The sequence below is a fragment of the Neopsephotus bourkii genome, unplaced genomic scaffold (genome assembly GCF_033783945.1).
Source record: "Neopsephotus bourkii isolate Nb327-2 ecotype Australia unplaced genomic scaffold, CSIRO-AGI_Nbou_v1 NB_1181, whole genome shotgun sequence".
In the NCBI taxonomy this organism is placed as follows: Eukaryota; Metazoa; Chordata; class Aves; order Psittaciformes; family Psittacidae; genus Neopsephotus; species Neopsephotus bourkii.
In genome coordinates this window covers 3,554,077-3,574,252 of record NW_026901666.1, presented here as the reverse complement: position 1 = coordinate 3,574,252, position 20,176 = coordinate 3,554,077, and the positions used below count along the sequence as shown (strand labels likewise).

The 20,176-nt window shown below is 41.3% G+C and overlaps 1 protein-coding gene across 4 annotated transcripts in view; it reads right to left on the bottom strand.

The window, feature by feature from the left end:
* Positions 1 to 20,176, bottom strand: part of GALNT13 (polypeptide N-acetylgalactosaminyltransferase 13) — a 142,012-nt gene that overhangs the window by 35,014 nt on the left and 86,822 nt on the right. For all 4 annotated transcript variants that reach the window (XM_061363779.1, XM_061363778.1, XM_061363780.1 and 1 more), the window contains exons 8-9: positions 14,943 to 15,060; positions 6,641 to 6,821 (exon numbers count right to left, since the gene is read on the bottom strand). In XM_061363779.1, coding sequence (XP_061219763.1) covers positions 6,641 to 6,821; positions 14,943 to 15,060 — 299 coding nt within the window. The remainder of the gene's footprint in view (positions 1 to 6,640; positions 6,822 to 14,942; positions 15,061 to 20,176) is intronic.

Below are 20,176 nucleotides of genomic sequence, written 5' to 3'. Positions count from 1 at the left end.
ACTGCATTGGGCACTCTTTGCCTCAGTGTGATGAGGCTGCCCATTTCCCTTTGGGCACTTTGCATTCCCAAGCAGTAAAGAAAAAACACTTTGCAGTCAGAAAACTGAGAATTTATACTGCTTTGGGAGGAAAGTCAGTAACTCTGCACTGATTTAACCTTACCCTAAATGAGACGGGCTTTGCAGTGCTGGGGATGTCAACTGTAACATGGGCAACCATACAATCATAGAATGGGATGGGTTGAGCTGGAAGGGACCTTAAATACACAACACTCAGCAGCTCTTCAGTTTGGAACAAATTCATAAATTCCTTTCCTGAAACAGGCATTTCCTTTAATCCCATCTGAAGTGTATCTGGTATTTCTGAGACTTTTTTTAAGCTCTCCTGACTTATTTGGCTCTTAGTTCCAGGCTGCAATCATGCTGCAGACCCTTACCTCCTAATTTGCCAAGAAAAATTCAAACCTCCTTATCAAATGCAGTATTTCTACTAAAACAAAAAGGTAAAAGGTACTTACTATGATTGTTTTTTGTCATCTTACCCTCATTTTTCAAACCCATAGCCATCTCAGCAAAGAGAGTGTTCACAACCCTGGGGCCGTACTCCAGACAGAGAACAAAGCCACTCTTCACTCCCGAAGACACAGTGAAAATAAAACTGCATTGCTTCCCCACACATCAATGACAAACGACACAAATAAGAGTATTTGTTCTTCAAGACCTGTTCCTCCAACCTCTCACCCTGTCAGAAATCAACCATTTTTTTACCTCAAAATACTTTGCACATATTTTTTTTTAATATATATAGGATGTTTACTCTAATCCAGCCAAATCCAGCATACATGTATTTAAAATTCTGATTCCAAACTCATCTGAGCACATGGCATGAACAAACTGGCAACACACAGGATGACCAAATTTAAAGGTAGCAGAAATAAGATTTTATTCTTGCCCACATTCAGCTTCTACAAAGACAAGGGAAGGCAGCAATTTTAAATATGCCTAAAACCAAAAAACTTTCAGCTGGGCTCTTCTTCAACAGAGTTACATTTTTACATGCGGACAGCCACAAGAAAGCTAATCAGAACTCAACTGACCAAGACTTCTACCTTGAAATACAATTACTAGGTGTGCATCCTAATTATGCTGACAGATATATTTAACACAATACCAATGTGAGCAACTGTTCATTCTTCTTTCTCTTAGGACATTATCTGAGAAATCAGATTAATCAGGTCCCAGAGGAGAACTGGGTAGATGACTGTGTGCTGATAGATAATAACTTCAGAGACCTAGTTACTAAAATACAACTTTCTTTGTTCTTCAACAGAATTATCGGGAGATCTGTTTTTCAGATTAATAAACTAAGAGAAATGCGTGCCAAACAAAAGGATTAAAAAGCAGCCTTACTTGGAACAATTTCTAACATCTAGAAATGACCTAATAAAACAATCTATTATTTCCTATGAATTTTTATTGAGAAGATTTTTTTAGTTTAAATGTTATTAACTTTATTTTCTAAAGCCCCTAAGTACCTTTTCTCCTCCATTTGCTTCTTAAGCCCAGGGAACATCATCATCACATTTTAGTAATTAATTAAGATAGCATATTCATAAATAACTTTTAAATATATGAATATATGAAGGAGAGTTACACTGAGATTTTTTTCAGTGACTGAAGCAGCAACAGACATGACCTTTTGAGTTAAAGAAATCCCGTCCTGCCAACACCATTGTTACTGACCTAATTTCACCCTTTATTTCAATAGAATTTTGTCCATAGGTTCTCTATTTGAATTTGGTATCATAATCTTGTGCAAATATGAAAATGTGTAACTGTGTAAAGGAGAGAGTACATTCAAAAGCACTAGATTTCTGCTGATTTTTGCTCATATCAGAAGCGAGTAGCAGTTTTGTTCATAGAAAGAAAACTAGTAACAATAATGACAAAAACACAGTCACATTTCACCCTAACTTTTCTAACAAAAAGAAACTGTTTCATTAAAAATCATCATAAAAAACCCAAATATTTTATGCTCTGTTGGCTCCGCAGTTGTACCTATAAATAACAATTGCAAGCAAATGACCTAGGAATTAATGAGTTGCATCCTGAGGTTAGGAGAGGTGGAAGCTGAGCCATCAGGATAACCTGGGGGTGTGGAAGGCATGTCCCCCTCCCTCCCTCCCTACACAGTCCTGCACCTGGAGCCAAAACATTGCAGGGTGGGTTTGATTGCTTATTCCCATCTTTTCAGATGGAGTCTGCATTTTTAGAGTCACCTTAGCATCATATCAGTATAAAAGAATGGGCAAAATGATCCCAGTCAGATGCCAACCTGTGGAAATTTTGATAGGGAAATTGATAAAGAAATATCCTCCTCAGGCAGAGGGAGAAAAAGTATGCTTCATCTAGTGGCCTTCCTTGCCAAAAGGATTGCTGTGGAAAGCTATATTTGCAATGCATGGTATCTCACTGGATGTCAGTGCTGAAAAATGGTTCGTTAAAGATAGCCTTGAATTTATATGTATGCATAGGAGCCTAAATTAAAATGGCCTACGGCAAGAATTGGTCTTCTTCATGGCAGAAAGGATGTCTTCTCACCTTGGAAACCAGCTGATGAAATGCAGGATACAGAGCCTAATATTGGACATCTAAGTTAAAAAATGTCACTGAAAAAATCCTCCCCTGCTGCTTGCTGAAACCTAGGAAATTGTGAAGGCAGCCGCAAAATTATCCCAAGTGGTTTCAGAAGCTCCTCTCTAACACAGTAGGAAATAATCTGTAATTTCTGTCCCAGGCACAAGTGCTAATGAGGGAAGTTCAAAATGCAGGCTTCCTAGACAGGGCTTCACAATGGCTTCCACCATCAAAAGCATCTGCACACAGCTCCAAATGTCCAAACTGGGCATTTTCCACCCAGCTGAATGGCAGGATACTGGCCAGTTCAGAAGATGACACATCAGTATTCACCACTCTTCCAAACCCAGAGAGCATCCATCTGCCCATCCATCCCCTTGACAGAAGAGGGCCACAAGTAACTCCCTGCTATAGCTGCACCACACAGACAGCTCCAGACTGGAACCAGCGGCAGACAGGATTAAGGTCCTGATTTACACCATCTAACACACTCCTTACCCACTTGTAAAACTAAATCTCGTATTTCAACAATTTAGACCTGCAGAGGTACCACTGCATCACTCCATTTCACATGGTGGTCTGCATCGGGGTATTTCCTATTGCCACTTTCCTGAGTTTTAATTTCTTTTAATGCGGTGGTTCCAAATTAATCTATTGTATTGTATTCTGACACATCAAGTCATCAAAGGAGAAGAGCAGGGGAAGTCTGTAGTGAAGGCATTGCTCCAGCTTTTGCAGATACGCTGGAGAATTACTGAAGCCAGTCAAAGGCAAGCTTGAATCAGATATATTTTTCCATGGTCTTTTTATTTTAATTTCTCCATCCAAACTTAACCTTTTGCTCAGATCTAAATTCCTCACTTCCATCACTCAGCATCTCAGGGTAAAATCTCCAGAGAAAAGGATTTTTAAAAATAAATGAATAAAATAATAAATATTAAGCCCTATAAGGAATCCTACTATAAGCAAAGGTGCCCTGAATTAGAAGGGTCTAAAACAAAGAGAAAAGCAACTGAAGAAAGAAAGGGAAAGAGATAAAAGGAAAATTTCTGATCCAGGATTTGGAGTGTTGCATTTAGGAATCTGAAAATTAGAACATAGACAATTTGGAAGCTTTTTTTTAAACTGAAATGTGAGCACTGAAGCTATTTCAACCAGCACTCTTTAAAACTGGAATTTTAAAATTATCCTGCCATGTATATCACTATTCCAGTTGCCTCTGTATACATTTTGCTAATATCTCATTTTAATGTATTGTATTTTAAATAGCCATTAGTAGGGTACCTTTAGAGCTTCAGCTCACCTAAATGCTTTAATCAGCCCTGAAAAACTTGCTGTCAAGGCAGAACAAAAAAGCAAAGGGAATGCAATGTATTCACCCCACACACTACATGCTGAATGTACATTGTTAGTACTTGCATGCCTCACCCATAAGGAAATATATGCTTTCCTGGTAAATTATTAGAAATGCATTTAGTTCAACAAAGAAGAACATAATAAGGGAGAACTGAATTAAAGAATGGTTAATCCCCTGTGATATATTTATGGCTGGAACTTGACTGCATCTTACGTGTGTTTTGAATTCACTTTTAGGCCATATTAGATATGCATTCGTCACTGTTGTATTTATTTTCTCCCATTTTTTCTTTCCTCTTGTAGGAGAACAGAAATCAGTTACACTAGAAACAGCCAGATTTTCTGTCATGTACCCTACTCCTTCAGCTTTATTTGGGCAGATATAATTAAAAGTGACACAGCCCTCCCTATATCACACAAAGCTAAATTTCCCCTATCTAAGAGGACCCCGTTAACACGGTTATTTTTCACTTGTGGTATGTTTTTTTGTTGAATTTTGTTAAACCCAGTACAAGTGAAATCCATGGCGCACTCCCGCGTGGTGCAGCACATGATGCCTGTGCAGTCAGCACTGTGAGAGGTGACAAACACCTGCAGCTTTAATAGCAGGCCTGTTTCTCCAAACCAAGGCAGCAGCTCGTCCTCGCTGTGACTCAGAAGCAGCACAGAGAGCAGAGAACAAAGAGGATCCAAAGGTACCAATGGCTTCTGGAGACCCTGTTCTGCCCTCCAGGAAACCAGCTGCCACCAGTACGAAACGTGGGCTGGTGAGGGATGGTACACCTCGCTGGCTAGTTTGGCTCTTGTTATTACAGGTCCTGAACTCAGGAACACTTAAGTCTTCTTCCCTGGTTTCATCTCTCCTACCAGATCAAGAAACTTTTCCCCATGGGCTGTTCCCTGGAGAGAACAGAATTCCTTTTCCTTGAGGAGACCAGACATTCCTTCTTATGTTTTTCATGCTGTTGCCCCTATTGCCAGAACAGCACAAGGAGATGTACCCAAGAAGGTATCTCAAAAAGACACAGGAGATCTGTCTGCACCTCTCTCCCCTATGATGCGATGGCCCTTCCTGCAAGCTGGAGACAGTGCCATGCGGATGCTTCCCTAAAGCACAAACATCTGACTGATGGGGATCATCCTTCTGAGGACTTTTTTTTTTCCCTAGGAATTGTTTCATGCTTGTATCTTGCGGTTATACACGCATTTATTTTTTATGGTTCTATGGTTTTTGGATTGATAAGGGCTTTCCAAGACAGACTTAGAATATTTTATGAGCACATACTGTGACAGCCACAGCACACGCAATAACACATGCAGAATACAAGACTATTCCGACTTCACAGCTTGTGATTACATGTTGGCACCTAATGATTGACTGAGGTGTCCTAAGCCCCCGGAAAAATCAAAAGCACCAAAACAGCTCGTGGGTCTGCAGCCAGAATGAGCTGAGGTATAACAACAGTAAATTGTGCTGGAGATGAAACACAAAACCCATACAGATAACAACATGATCCAGGGTTCAATGCTTGGTGATAGTGAAAATTTAAACTGCTTCTGTTACTACACAATTTAAATTGGCAAAAGTTTAAAGATGGAAAAATGGAAAGATTATCCCAGAGCAGACAACAAAATAGCAACAACAGCTTACATGGACTATGGCTACACTCTACCACATTTTAAGTAATAATTTATAAATACTATGAAAAATAACTGGCTTTCATATATGAGGCACTGTATGTTCTGGCTTTTGAACTGAATAAATTGAGGTTTTATTAACTGTATACTTGTGAGGTATCAGTAAAACTGTTGGGAGTAAAAAACCTACCCAGAATAGTTTTCTATTTTATATACAAATCTTTAAAAGAAAAGTAACATTATAAAGTATATTACACTTAGTTTTTTATTTATTTCAGCCAAATAAAGCTAAATAAAACTACTGGTCCTGATTTACAGAAATAAGCTTAGCTGAAAATGCTTGCTTTAAGAGGCTGGCTGTGAACAACAGACTACTTGAAACACAGGTCCAAAACAGTCTTTACCAGAAAGCCAGCACTGAAGGTACATACTGTTTTTTCCTGATCATGGCCACTCCTTAAAAGTGTTTGTTTCTTGTGTTTGTTTAGAGAGGAAAAAAAAAATAATTAAAATTCTGTGTCTGATAAAAATTGAATTGTCTCCAAGCCTAGTTTTTCAAGTGAACAGGTAAATTTTGTGCCGTGCCCTGGAGGGCTGCTCCTTCCCTTTAAGTGGCCCAGAGCACCTCCACCATCCACTCCCACTGACGCCTCTGAAGGGACTTTCAGGGATCATCCCAATGATCCAGCCAAATTCTGCATCTCAGACTAGATGGGTCAAAGAGCATTCCTACTTGGTTGCAAACTAACATTATGACAATAACGTTCTGGAACAAAAAAACCTTATGATCTTCAGGAGAGAAGGAAACTTAACTAATACTTTTATCGTGTTGTCCAGTTCTCAGTTGGGATAGTGAATTTTGAAAGCACTTTTGCTGTTATGTCTCAACTTTTAGTATATAAGTATGCATACGTATGTCTACACTTACCTGTATGTGCCTTACATTTATATTTCCCTTTTTTCCAGACAGCTTTACAGATCATAATACCACCAGAAAATAATTTCTTACCTGGGGATATTATATAGAAGAAGTCCTTAAACTCATCCATCCAGACCTCTGCCAGTCTCCTGTTGTTCTTGTTGATGACGTGCCCTGTGCCACCAGGGAAGGTGTAAGGTGTTGCCTTTCGGAAAACGTGGCCAACATGTGAGCAGGTGACAATCTCAAGGGAGCCACCGCACTGCCAAATCTGAAATGAAAAGATGCAGAAAACACTGACTAAAACAAATACAAATCACGATGCGTTTATAGCAGGAGGGCGTCTGACAGATGGGTTAGCACCTATGTCCCTATTTATCTCCCCAGGTCACAATTCAACAGGAAATGTCAAAGTTTAAGGGAAAAATCAGCGGCAAACTCTTGACAGCAAGGAAAGTGCACAGACTTTTAACTGTAATGTGAAAGCTTGTGTGAATGGTTCATCTGGTTCCATAGTCTTACAATGTAAACCTACACAAAGCGCCACCTCAGAAAGGTGTCAGAACAAATTCAGTGTAGGGTATGTATACTACCTATATTTGAATTTTCCATGATTTCATACTTCATAGAATCACAGAATACCAGCTTGGAAGTGACCTCAAGGATCCTCTGGTCCAAATCTTTCTAAGCAAAGCATGACCTAGACTAGATGGCCCAGCACCCTGTCCAGCTGAATCTTGAAAGTACCCAACACTGGGGGAGTCCACCACTTCCCTGGGGAGATTATTCCAACAGCTGCTTATTCTCAGTGTGAAAATATTTCCTCTTGTGAGGAAAGAAACAAACAAAAACTTTTACATACAAATATGTGCTTTTTTTCAAAGCAGAAACATGTCCTTGACCATAATGAGCAAAGGCAGGTCTTGGTTGCTATCACAGCAACAGAAAGCAGCAAGCACAGGTAACTCTGAACATCACAGAACCACAGAAGTGAAACAGATGCAAAACGCATCTTCTCTGGTTCACATGCCGGTAAGTACCATGATCAACTCAAAAAAAAAAAAAAAGAAAAGAAAAGAAAAAAATACACACAAAGAAGAGAACTTGGTGAATTTCTAGATGCAAACTGTCCCTGTCCACTACTGGAGCCAAAATCTATACTCTGAATAAGCTCAGTGCATTCACTATGACTGCGTAAGTATAAAAAAAGCCCCAACATATAATCTTGGACTTTAATGCCTGGTTGTTAAATGACGGAATTTATTTCTCTGTGAGATCACTAGAGTCTTGGTATGATATACCTCTGTATATCAACTGCTGTTCTGCAAGTTCCCATCTTTCCAGGCTCTGAAAAGAACTAGAGATACTAAGGATGGCTGAATGCCCAAGTTTGCAGAACTGGAGGCTGAACACAGGCAGCCAGGTGAAGAACAGGGATAAGCAAAGCGTACAGGGTGAAAGTTCTGCTGTTCTACCAGACAAGATAAATTCCTTAGGATTTACTCTTCTCTAAGGTTCACTGACATTTTGGCATAAACAATGGTATCAACAACTACCCAGCTCTGGATTCAGGCTTGTCCCACCCTCTGCTTTACTCTCCTCCTAAGAAGCCATCAGGAATAAATTTACAATACCTCTAGTAATAAGATACAGAATTTAAGAACCATTGGGTGTTTTAAACAGGAATGCCAGTACTGTCTTGTAATTAGAGCTCCTCCACACAGACATAAGTTACCATAGTAACTTAAGCAGATTTTATTTAATTAGGGCTAAATCCCTTTATATAATTTCATTAGTATGCTAAGTGATGTACTCTGCTGGGATGAGCAATGACAACATCAAAATATTCTTATGTTTAACATCTTGTGTTTTGTAGCTCAGTGACAACTAGTTAGTTCAGGTGAAACTTCAAGTTGATGGATGCCAGCAAACACGTGATGGTACCAAACAGAAGCATGCATTACAATGGAAATACACACTACTAATATGTTTACAGAGTAACATGGAGGTAACTCAGCAGATGGGGCAGTAATGAGCAGATGGCTGTTAGGTGAGCTCTAACCCACAGTTTCTGTCTGGGGACCAGCATCCCCAAAGTCACTGTTGCTCTTCCCCTACCTTGCCCTGGCAGGAAATTCCTCCCTCTCTACTATTTTATTTTTTTTAATACGTTCCAGTACATTTTTTAAGCCCTTTTTTTGGATGTCCTTGGTATAATCGCCTATTTATTACAGTTGTCATAGGAATGTGGATGAACCTGCACCTTGTTTAGAAGAAAAGGACTTTTATCTTTTCAGTAATATTTTTAAAACCCCAAACAAATCAACCTTCCTGAATATCCCCTGGTAAAACACCACTTTCCAAGACTTCTTATATTGGTCAAGGACTGTGAGACTGCAGAGATCTGTTCACCACACCGACAAGATAAACTATGGTAATACATTGAAGAGTGTATGGTAATACACTTCTTACTGCAACCACAGTGAATACCCAAATTCATGGAATCACAGAATGGTTTGGGAGGAAGTGACCTCAAAGATCACCTAGTTCCTAGTTTATGGTTGCTCAAAGCCCCATCCATCCTGGCTTTGAACACTTCCAGGGACAGTGCAGCCACAGCTTCTCTAGGCAAACTGTCCCTCATACTTTGCTAATGAAGAACTCTTTCCAGACAACACCTCCACTCAGGTATTCAGTATCTGCCAGAAGCCTTTTAGTGACACAGATAACTGTTTCATGTAATGCTCCAAGAATTTCTGAGAGAAACTGTGATTAAATTTTACTGCAGCCTTTTTCATTTTAACATTCATCATATTTTTTTTAATCCAGCAGAATTTCCAGCAATAGAATTTACTTGATCCTATAGATTGGGCAACAAGTATTTCCAACGAACTAGATCTTTCCTCCAACATGCCTAAATGTTTCAAGGCATGGCAACGATTTTATGAATTATTACTTTACTATAATCCATCTAGTTATCTTGGTTGTCTCCTCCTACAAAAAGAGCAGCAAAGGGAGCCAGTGTCTCCCACCAAACTGCTACACCAAGACTTGCTGCCCACCAACCCTGCCCCTAAAAACCTCTGCAGTCCATGAATTCCCCCAAATCATATATTCTTCCAACCACAGCACTTCAATAATGCTTCAAAAGTCTCTCCCTGCACCTTTCAACCCAGCACGTTTTGCAAGTTTATTCCCCACCTTTTGTGGAAAGCTATTTAGCAGAAAAACAAGCAAATAAATGAAAAAGCCCCAACATCCAGCTGCAACTTTACAGTGAAGAAACTCTTAACTGTCCCCAGCCTGAATTATCTTCAGCACTAGCTGTTATCCCACCCACTAACTCATTTCAATCCATCCCTTCTGACTAAAGAGATAATTTCCAGAGTGCCACTTACTGAAATGTTTCAGTGAAGAAGAGATGCAGCAGATCTGCCCCATTTCCTAGGCCTGGAAAATGAGCTCTTTATAATTTACCTTTCCACACGAGACTATCTCATTTTCTATTTATCTGCTTGCTTACAAATACTTATTCCTTCAATGTTTGTGGCAAAACATCATACACCATAGAATTAAAACTCAGGCTGGTATATGCTCATGTAATTGATCTATTTTTAAATAGAATCATAGAATCATAGAATAGTTAGGGCTGGAAAGGACCTTAAGATCATCAATTTACAACCCCCCTGCCATGGGCAGGGACACCTCACTCTAAACCATATCACCCAAGGCTCTGTCCAGCCTGGCCTTGAACACTGCCAGGGATGGAGCATTCACAACATCCCTGGACAACCTATTCCAGTGCCTCACCACCCTAACAGGAAAGAATTTCTTCCTTATATCCAATCTAAACTTCCCCTGTTTAAGTTTTAACCCATTACCCCTTGTCCTGCCACTACAGTCCCTAATGAAGAGTCCCTCCCCAGCATCCCTATAGGCCCCCTTCAGATACTGGAAGGCTGCTATGAGGTCTCCATGCAGCCTTCTCTTCTCCAGGCTGAACAGTCCCAACTTTCTCAGCCTGTCTTCATATGTGAGGTGCTCCAGTCCCCTGATCATTCTCGTGGCCCTCCTCTGGACTTGTTCCATCAGTTCCATGTCCTTTTTATGTTGAGGACACCAGAACTACACACAATACTACATGTGAGGTCTCACAAGAGCAGAATAAAGGGTCAGGATCACCTCCTTCGACCTGCTGGTCACGCTCCTTTTGATGCAGCCCAGGATACGGTTGGCTTTCTGGGCTGCAAGCCCACACTGCCAGCTCATGTTCTTTTTCTCATCAACTAGCACCCCCAAGTCCTTCTCTGCAGGGCTGCTCTGAATCTCTTCTCTAGAAGAATAGAGGCATGAGTTATTTAGAATTGCCTTTGATTTCACAGACATTTTTAAACTATTCCTACTACTGCATAGAATGAGTGCATTAAACTCTGTCTGATCTCTTGGCAGCCTCAGTACTTGTCATCTACCTATAGCAAGAAAGGAAACACCACACCCCATGACTTGTCCTATACAGGTGAATCCCTCCAGCCTGCATAAAGCAAATCCTATCATTTTATCCCATTTTGTCAGCACTTTCTGTTCCTTAGGACAAGGCTGTGATGCCTGTTGCCAGCGGTGCTGATGTAGTCACAGCTCCAGCAGTATCTGTGGACACCTACACCTGGTGGAGATGGAACCATGGCATGGGCAGGGATTCTGGGTGAGCCAGACACAGGACAACACGCAGCCCAGATGTTGGCACATCTGCAATTCTGCATTCTGCAATTAAACCCTATAAAGGGGAGCCTTACAAACAATGCTTCTGCACTACCGGTTATTGCCTCATGCTTGGGGGTATAACTTTGTTACAAATCCCTTTGATGGCAAAATAGTTAAACTAATTCCAAAAGAAATATAAGATCTTTAAGTTTTAGATTAAAATAAAACTAAAGTTTCAGGCTGCAGAGATATAAACACCAAAAGCAAATGCCTTACATGTTAATAACTCTATTTACTTCATTTTAACAAACATTTCTTTACATAGAGGGGTTCTATTGTTCCAAATATGTGTTTATGGACGATGGTTTTAGATTAAACATCTACTACACATATGCACAGATCAAAGCTACGGTAAAAAAAAAATCGCCAAAGATTACTGCAGTTGGAAAGAAGGTTAACACATAAGCACAGTTACGTTAAATGAGTTAAACTTGTTTGCTGCTATGCAGCTATGTGTAAGTAATAATTTGGAAAAAAATCCCTGAAAACTCTAATACCAAATATCTCTGTAATGAAATCAACTACAGGGGGGTTGGAACTAGATGATCTTTAAGGTCCCTTCCAAACCAAACCAATCTAGGGTTCTGTGATCCTGAATATTTTCCCCATAAAAAGTGAGAATCCTGACATACAAAAAAATTAATGCAGTACAAAGAAAGAGAAAAATGTACCCTTTAAATGTAAGTAAGTGCAGAAACATATTTTAAGTACAATTGGTGAGCAAACTGTACTCCTAAAATTAATAAATATAGACAAACAGCTAAGGAATACTGAAAAGCACAGAGACAGATTTTCAATATGTTTGCCGGGTGATTAGGCATTTGTATACCCAAAATTCCCCTCAGCCACATTTCAATGTTATGGTGTACTTGTGATAATAATCTCACATACATGCAACCTTTCCAGCCTCGCCAGGAATTATGCACTGTAACTACAGTCATCCAAATCAACAATTCAGCTAAAGCTGTTTATTTAAACACGTTTAAATGCTCTCTTACACCTATAATTTTGCATCTGAAAGTTGACTTGCATAGAGTCAGGCTGAAAAATTGCTATTAATAATCATTTGTGCACATTGGGAAAAGCTTAGAATCATAGAATGGTTTGGGTTGGAAGTGAATTTTAAAGATCATGTAATCCAACCTCTGAGAAGAGCAAGATGACTTGGATTTCCATATCATGATTCTTAAAACAAAGATGAGGAGGGTGGGCAAACGAAGAGAAACACAGGATGAACAGGACATCAGCCAAAAAATGGTGACCACAGCTCAAAGATATAATCAGCATTATATAAGGAATACATATCATAACCACTGTCTGTGTGGCCTGGTTTATCACTTTACATCTAGTTCCATTTGCTACATTTTTACAGAGTTTGCTACTGCATATAAGTACAACCAAACATTAAAACTTCTATTATGAACGTTGCTAATGAAATATTTTCCAATAGCTCTCTTGATGTATGGTAATGTTGCAAATTCAGTAGGGAACACTGGAAAGCAGTCTGAACACCTACAGAAAATGAAACCCCACTTGTAGTACTGCATCCAGTTTGGGCACCCAAAACACAAAGGACATGGACCTGTTGAATCAAACCCAGAGGAGGCCATGAAGATGTTCAGGGAGGCAATTAGTAACATTTTTTGAGGATGCAGGGATTAGCAAAACAGGGGGCTTTGGTTTTGTTTTCTAAATATCAGACCAGCACCAAAACTAACCTGCTCCCATTCAATGATAAAAACATCCTGCGCAGTAAGAGTTCTAGAAATGTCTTTATAGTTGACACCTATCATAATACAGTTCCAAAGCAGAATTCAGCATCAGTGTTTTACTTTCTGCAATGAGATATTCCAGAAACCTGCTGGATAATTGCAGGCTTGTAATGCAGCTGCTGCAGGAACCTCCCCAGCCACTTGGCACTCTGCTAGCAATTTTCTGCAGTTGTTTTACATCAGAGTGTTTTTTAACTGCAGAGGCCTTGGCATTTTATCAATCCAGTCATACCTGATGTACTTGACTATATGTTTGGTTTTCCTTATAGATGAAGGCTCTAAAAAACCAACTAACAGCATCACAAGGCTCCCTAGCATTCCTATAGCAAATTGCCAGGCACTGGAAGCATGTAATCATTTTATTTATTTCTTGACACCGTGCCCTCTTATGTAACCCTCATGAAGTCCAACAAGGCCAAGCATAACATCCCACACCTGGGTCTGAGCAATCCCAAGCACAAAGAAAGGCTGGGCAGACACTGGACTGAGAGCAGCCCTGAGGAGAACTTTGGTGCTGGTTGATGAAAATCTCATCATGATATGGCTGTGTGTGACCTTGCAGCCCAGAAAGCCAACCATGTCCTGGGCTGCACCACCAGCAGCCTGGCCAGCAGGTGAGGGAGAGGATTCTCCCCCTCTGCTCCACTTTTGTGAGCATCCCACCCCCCACCCCCCAGCTCCAGTGCGGTGTTCAGCTCTGGGGCCCTCAACATAAGAAGGAGCTGTTGGAGCAAGTCCAGAGGAAGACACAGAGATGCCCCAAAGGCTGGAGCACCTCTTCTGTGGAGACAGCTGAGAGAGCTGGGCTTGTTCAGCCTGGAGAAGAGAAGGCTCTGGCAAGACCTTAGAGCAGCTTCCAGAGGGTCAAGAAGAACGCTGGAGAGGGGGTTTTTAAAAGGGTAGGTAGGGAGAGGACAAGGGGAAATGGCTTTAAAATGACAGAGGGGAGATTTAGATTAGATATTAGGGTGTTCTTCCCTGTGAGGGCGGTGAGGCCCCGGCACAGGGTGCCCAGAGAAGCTCCCTCTGTTACCTAATCCAAAGTTAACCCTCTGCTCCAGGGATCACTTCTGTAGACATGAAAAACAAGCCTACTAACAGGCTGACTTTAAAAATAAGCTCCTACATAGGGGCCTATATACATCCAAGGAAAATTTTTAGGGGTCTATACATCAAAAAAAAAAAGTTGAAATCTGCTGATTTATGATGTTAATGCTCAGAAGTAACTCTACCCTTCTCTTTCACTGGGAAGGAAAATATGGTTTATAGAAAACAGCCTAAAAATGTTTTCATATTCCCAGTTGATCTTCTCTAGAAATACCTGCTCCACCTGCTTCCTGTCTAACGGACAATTACTGAATGCATTTCACTCAAAGAGATTTTATTCTTGTCATGGACAACATACCTATCACCAGCAGAAACAGTCACTTTTCTGCAGGATGTGACATCTCTCTGTGAGCTCAGCTCTCACACAGAATAAAAATCCCAGCCAGAACTTGCAAGTTCATGACAACATACACTTTCAAAAACTTCTATTAAAACATATATTTTACTTTTTTACACTATACAAATTTCTACCTTGTTATTTGGTATTTCTCACAGAAAGCCTCATTTCTTTTATAAACAAAAGTATTACTAAGACATGTATTATTTTGAAACTATAGAAATATTTAAACAGTAATGTTTCATGCAGTAAAAAGGACCGAAACACCATAATGAGGCATTCCCAAACATCTTGAGAATTTAAATTAACAGATGACTTGCAAGATAGCTAAAGCAGAAGTGCCCTGTCCGCGCCATAGGAACCGTTACAGCACAACTGTGTTTGTCGACAGAAAATGAAGGAAAACGGCAATTACCCTAAAAGACATTTCAAGATTCTCGCCACCCCAGATATCCATTCCTGCATCGTAAGTTCCTATCTCTTCAAAGTAGTTTCTGTCAATAGAAAATAGGCCACCAGCCATAGTAGGGGTCCTAGTTGAAAACAAACAGAAAGAAAAAAGGGAAAAAGAAAAGAAAAGAAAAATACCTTTTGAAAGACACTGTGGAATTTATTAAGTGACACTACAGTACATTTCACTACCTCAGACATTTTCACTATAAATATATTCTATGCACAGCAACTTAAATATAAACTACTAACAATAATAGTATGGGTTTGACTGTACACTCCATGCGCTTGACTTTCAAGCAGAGCTCCCCCAAAGCTGATGAGAGCGCTGCCTGGGTGAGACCTGCAGGATTGCTTCCTACCCGCAAAATCACATTTCCATAGATAATTTCAGGAGCATTGTAATGGTAAAGTGGATGGAATTTTGGCCTTCTGCATCCAGAACAGCAGTTCAAATCCAATCTGAAATGCTTAGTGAAGAGAGTTTAATGCTTCAGGTTTGCCATAGAGAGTAACTAAATGTGCATAAAATTACCAGGCATAATCTCCCTTAACAGGATTATAAATCCTTACAACAGGCAAATCCAGTCAGAGTACAACTTGTCTTTGTGTAAAGATGTCCTCTTTCCCCATAAATACCTGCTCTATTTTTTTCAGCATTTGATGTCTACAGGACATGAAAACTGCTGACCCCAGTTCGCAGGAACATCACTCTGAGATGCTGTACCAATTCATAACTAACGTGTACCCAACAAAACACAGCTCAACGAACCTCATGGGATGCATGGTCCATATGCACTTTAACTCAGCTAAACGTGTTGCCCCAAGCACAGGCTTTTCAGCCCAAATGTGTCCCTGCAGCCATTGCCACAAGAGCTGTGCTACAGTCCTGTCCACCTGTCCACAGACGTCAAGGAGGGGTGTGAGGTGACAGCATCCACCACATGCAACAGATGGACTTTGGTGGAAGGAGTTTGAGAAGGTCTCAGCACCCCTACACCTACAGTCTTTGCTGGTGGGGACCTCAGGGCATGTTAGTTTAGATATGGATCAACAGTCACGTTTCTGTCCTCAACTTCAAACCCAGCTGCAAAAACAACTGCATAAAACATCATCAGGTTCAACAAGTTCAAATGCAAGGTCCTACAAATGGGTATGGGCAACCCCAAGCACAAACTAGGTGGGGTCTGGATTGAGAGTAGCCCTGAGGAGAAAGACTTGGGTGTTGATCAATGAGAAGCTCATCATGATCTAGCTGTGTGTAACCTTGCAGCCCAGAAAGCCAACCACGTCCTGGGCTGCACCACCAGCAGCATGGCCAGCAGGTCGAGAGAGGTGATTCTCCCCCTCTGATCCACTCTTTGTGAGACCACACCTCCAATTCTGGGTCTAGCTCTGGGGCCCCCAACATAAGAAGGACATGGGCCTGTTGGAGCAAGTCCAGAGGAGGCCACAGAGATGCCCCAAAGGCTGCAGCACCTATCCTATGGAGACAGGCTGAGAGAGCTGGGCTTGTTCAGCTTGGAGAAGAGAAGGCTCTAGGGAGACCTTAGAGCAGCTTCCAGTGCATAAAGCGGTCAAGAAGAGAGCTGTAGAGGGGCTTTTTACAAGGGTAGGTAGGGAAAGGACAAGGGGAAATGGCTTTAAACTGACAGAGGGGAGATTTAGATAGTAGGAAGAAGTTCCTCCCTGTGAGGGTGGTGAGGCCCTGGCACAGGTTGCTCAGAGAAGCTGTGGCTGCCGCATCCCTGGCAGTGCTCAAGGCCAGGTTGGACGGAGCGTTGAGCAGCCTGGTCTAGTGTCTAGGAAGATGTCCCTGCCTTTGGCAGGGGGCTGGAACTGGGTGATCGTTAAGGTCCCTTCCAACACAAACCATTTTGTGATTTTATGAAAGTGGGCAAGACTGAATTTTGAGTATGCATAATATAATGCTAGCTCAACGCATACAACTGCACATCAACATACAGTAACTACTGTCTGTATCTCAAAGATTCAGTCACAAAAATCAACTCATTCATTCAGATATTTAATAAACTGCTTGCAAACACTGCTAGGAATATCTGCTGTTCCGTGGTCAGATTAGGCACCTGAATCTGTGCAAGGCAGCATCTCCAGCATCAGTACTTCTGCCCGTCTAAAGCTCAGCTTCTGCAGGAGCTCCTGCATTTGGAGACAGCCTCATACAAACAGTGTTATAAAATAAAGTGCTACAATTTTTCCAGAAAGCAAGTAAACAGGAACAAAACTTTTCACGTGCAGTGCAGGAAAAAGCTAAAAGAGAGTCTCCATGTGCATTCCCATCCATAGCAGAACCTGAATCACTTGGGCAGTTCCCAGATCTTCCTTTGGTAGATTTTGTATGTCCTATATGCAAGAGGAATTAGGTCAAGTACTCCCCTATTTGCACACACAACCACAGAGTTCAAGTCTTGGGTTAGTGTGGGTGTTGTAAGGTCTCCAAGACCCTAGTCACAGAGAGCAGTCATTCAGGGATGGTTGGGGATGGTGCTGTGCTGCACAAAGTTTTTCCCAACGTGGTAGTAATTAGTGCTCACTTACTCTTGAACACAGCAAATCCAGGTAATTTGCCAGCTGTGAAATTATTTCCTCTTCTGCAAGAGCTATCATTGCTCCCAGAAAAAAAAAAAAACAACATGACTTAGCAATGAAATAATACAGGACCCTGAGTTTGCTAACACTTCATTTCTATTTTTCTCCCTGTGCTCTCAGCACTGGAAATGCTCTGTTAATTAACTGTCTGTTATTTGGACAGGGCTAAACCTTCCCAGGTTTCAAAGCCACTTTACTGCCCTCAGCCTTGCTGGGTTTCTGCCACAAGTAATACGGATGTCCCCAAAGCTACGCTGAGAACATGCAACCAAACTGAGCAGATGGGAATGGCCAGGTGGTGTGACTCTCTACCTGATTGGGATCATGACGGTTAAATACCACCTTGTACAGGAAACATAAAAGAGAGCTGACTCTTTAAATCTTTTTTAATTGAAATGGTTTTGTGCCAGATGGGTATCAATGCAAAAATATTACATCTAAAATAAATTTCTCTTATTGATTACCCAGAAACTCTATAGGCCTATGCAAAACTATTCACACTGATACCAAAAGCTGTGGCAGTACATGGTTTACTCACTCCCTCAGAACTGGCCAAGTCCCCTTAGGACTCTCAGCAATTCACAAACATTCTGAGTGAGCCTGTGCCCAGCGCTGCACGCACTTACCTCACCTCCTGCCTGCACTGATTTCCTGTCCCCACTAACCTTACTGAAATGAGGAGTGTCACTGGTTTCAAATTAACAAAATCATCCCCACTTCTCTGCCTGCAATAGAAACCTCACCCAAGACTGGATTACGAGCATCATGACCAGCAGGTCAAGGAAGGGATTCTCCCCCTCTGCTCTGCTCTGGTGAGACCACAACTGCATTGACATGTCCAGCTCTTGTGCCCCCAGCATAAGAAGGATGTGGAGCTGCTGGAGCACTTCTATGGAGACAGGCTGAGAGAGCTGGGCTTGTTCAGCCTGAAGGAGGTGGCTCTGGGGAGACCATAGAGCAGCTTCCAGTGCATAAAGTGGTCAAGAAGCAAGCTGCAGGGGCACTTTTTACAAGGGTAAGTAAGGACAGGACAAGAGGGAATGGCTTTAAACTGACAGAGGGGAGATTTGGATTAGGTAATTAGGAAGAAGTTCGCCCCTGTGAGGGTGGTGAGGCCCTGGCACAGGGTGCCCAGAGAAGCTGTGGCTGCCGCATCCCTGGCAGTGTTCAAGGCCAGGTTGGATGGGGCTTTGAGCAACTTGGTCTAGTGGAAGGTGTCCCTGCCTGTGGCAGGGGGTTGGAACTGGATGAGCTTTAACGTTGCTTCCAACCCAAACTATTCTGTGACTCCATGATGATTCTATGATACTCTGCCTCCTCTCCTTCCTCATCCTTTCATTTCTTCCCCTGAAGGAAAACAGTCTGTGCTTGAATGATACAAAATTTTCCGTTTCACAAAGATTCAGGCATAATCAATTTTTGAAGGATGCAACTGAATTTTACACACAGATCTGGATTCCTCCGAAATGTCATCAGCAACTGTTCATGAAAACCAGTGTTTCCCTAATAACTCACTAACTGAAATTGGAAGTGCTGTGTTTAATGCTGTAAAACATAAGTAACTATGCACTAATGTAGGCTGCAGATTCTCAGACAACTGAAATGCAGCAGGCAGGACTTTTCTCTGTTGTGTAAATTTTATGTTGCACAAACAGATCTGCACTGTGAAAACAGCTGAAATAGTAGTATTAGAGTAATGGTTCCTACAGGTTTTTTCTCAGCTTTGTGCCTCCTACCTATATTTTGCCTATGTGAAGTTATAATAACAACTCCAGTAATGTGTTACGATTAACTCTAATCAACATTCAAACCGACTTTCAATTTTAGTTTGGAGATAACGTCTGTTTCTCATTTCTACAATTATTAGCAGCAGGCAGGATTCCTGGTCATGTACCTGCATCTTTGACTATTCTAAGAGGGGCTGCAGAACATGAAGCATGGCAGTAATCCCGGGTCTGCTGCATCCCTCCAATCCCCCAAATGCAGTCCAGCATGCTGGGCTGGGCAGGAAAAACAAGAAGGGGCTGGTGTGGAGCAGCTCCAAGGGGATGCTCAGGCCAGGTCCCCCCAGCCTGTGAGCTTCCTAAGGCTCTGTACCACCACCTCATCCTGCATCCTCCAAGCTCCCCATCCTGGCACCTGCTCAACAGGGTCCAGCAGTCGTAACAGCAACACCACTAATGCTATCTACATACCTTAGAATAGGAATTTTACACTGGTTTCAAATACTGCTGTACATCATCCACACAGTATTAAGTGTAATCAACTCTAAGTTTAATCAGCTGTAATAATAAGAGAATAAATACAGTATGCTCTGAATATTTTATCTTGTATTTTTCCTCTCAGTAAATAATTTATACTTGTGAAAATATTTTCCAGAAAAAAAGAATATATATATTTTTTTTTTTAGTATTTATAATACTAGCCTGGAGTGTCTTCAGCTTAAAAAAACTAAGGACAAGAATGGAAATATCCAGAGGAATGTGCTGTGCAGAGACTGTAAATGCCCAGCACAGAAATACTTTATGATTTTAATACTGTAGATGTAAGAAGACAAGATGTTTGTAAACTAATCTTACAGTGCAGGCA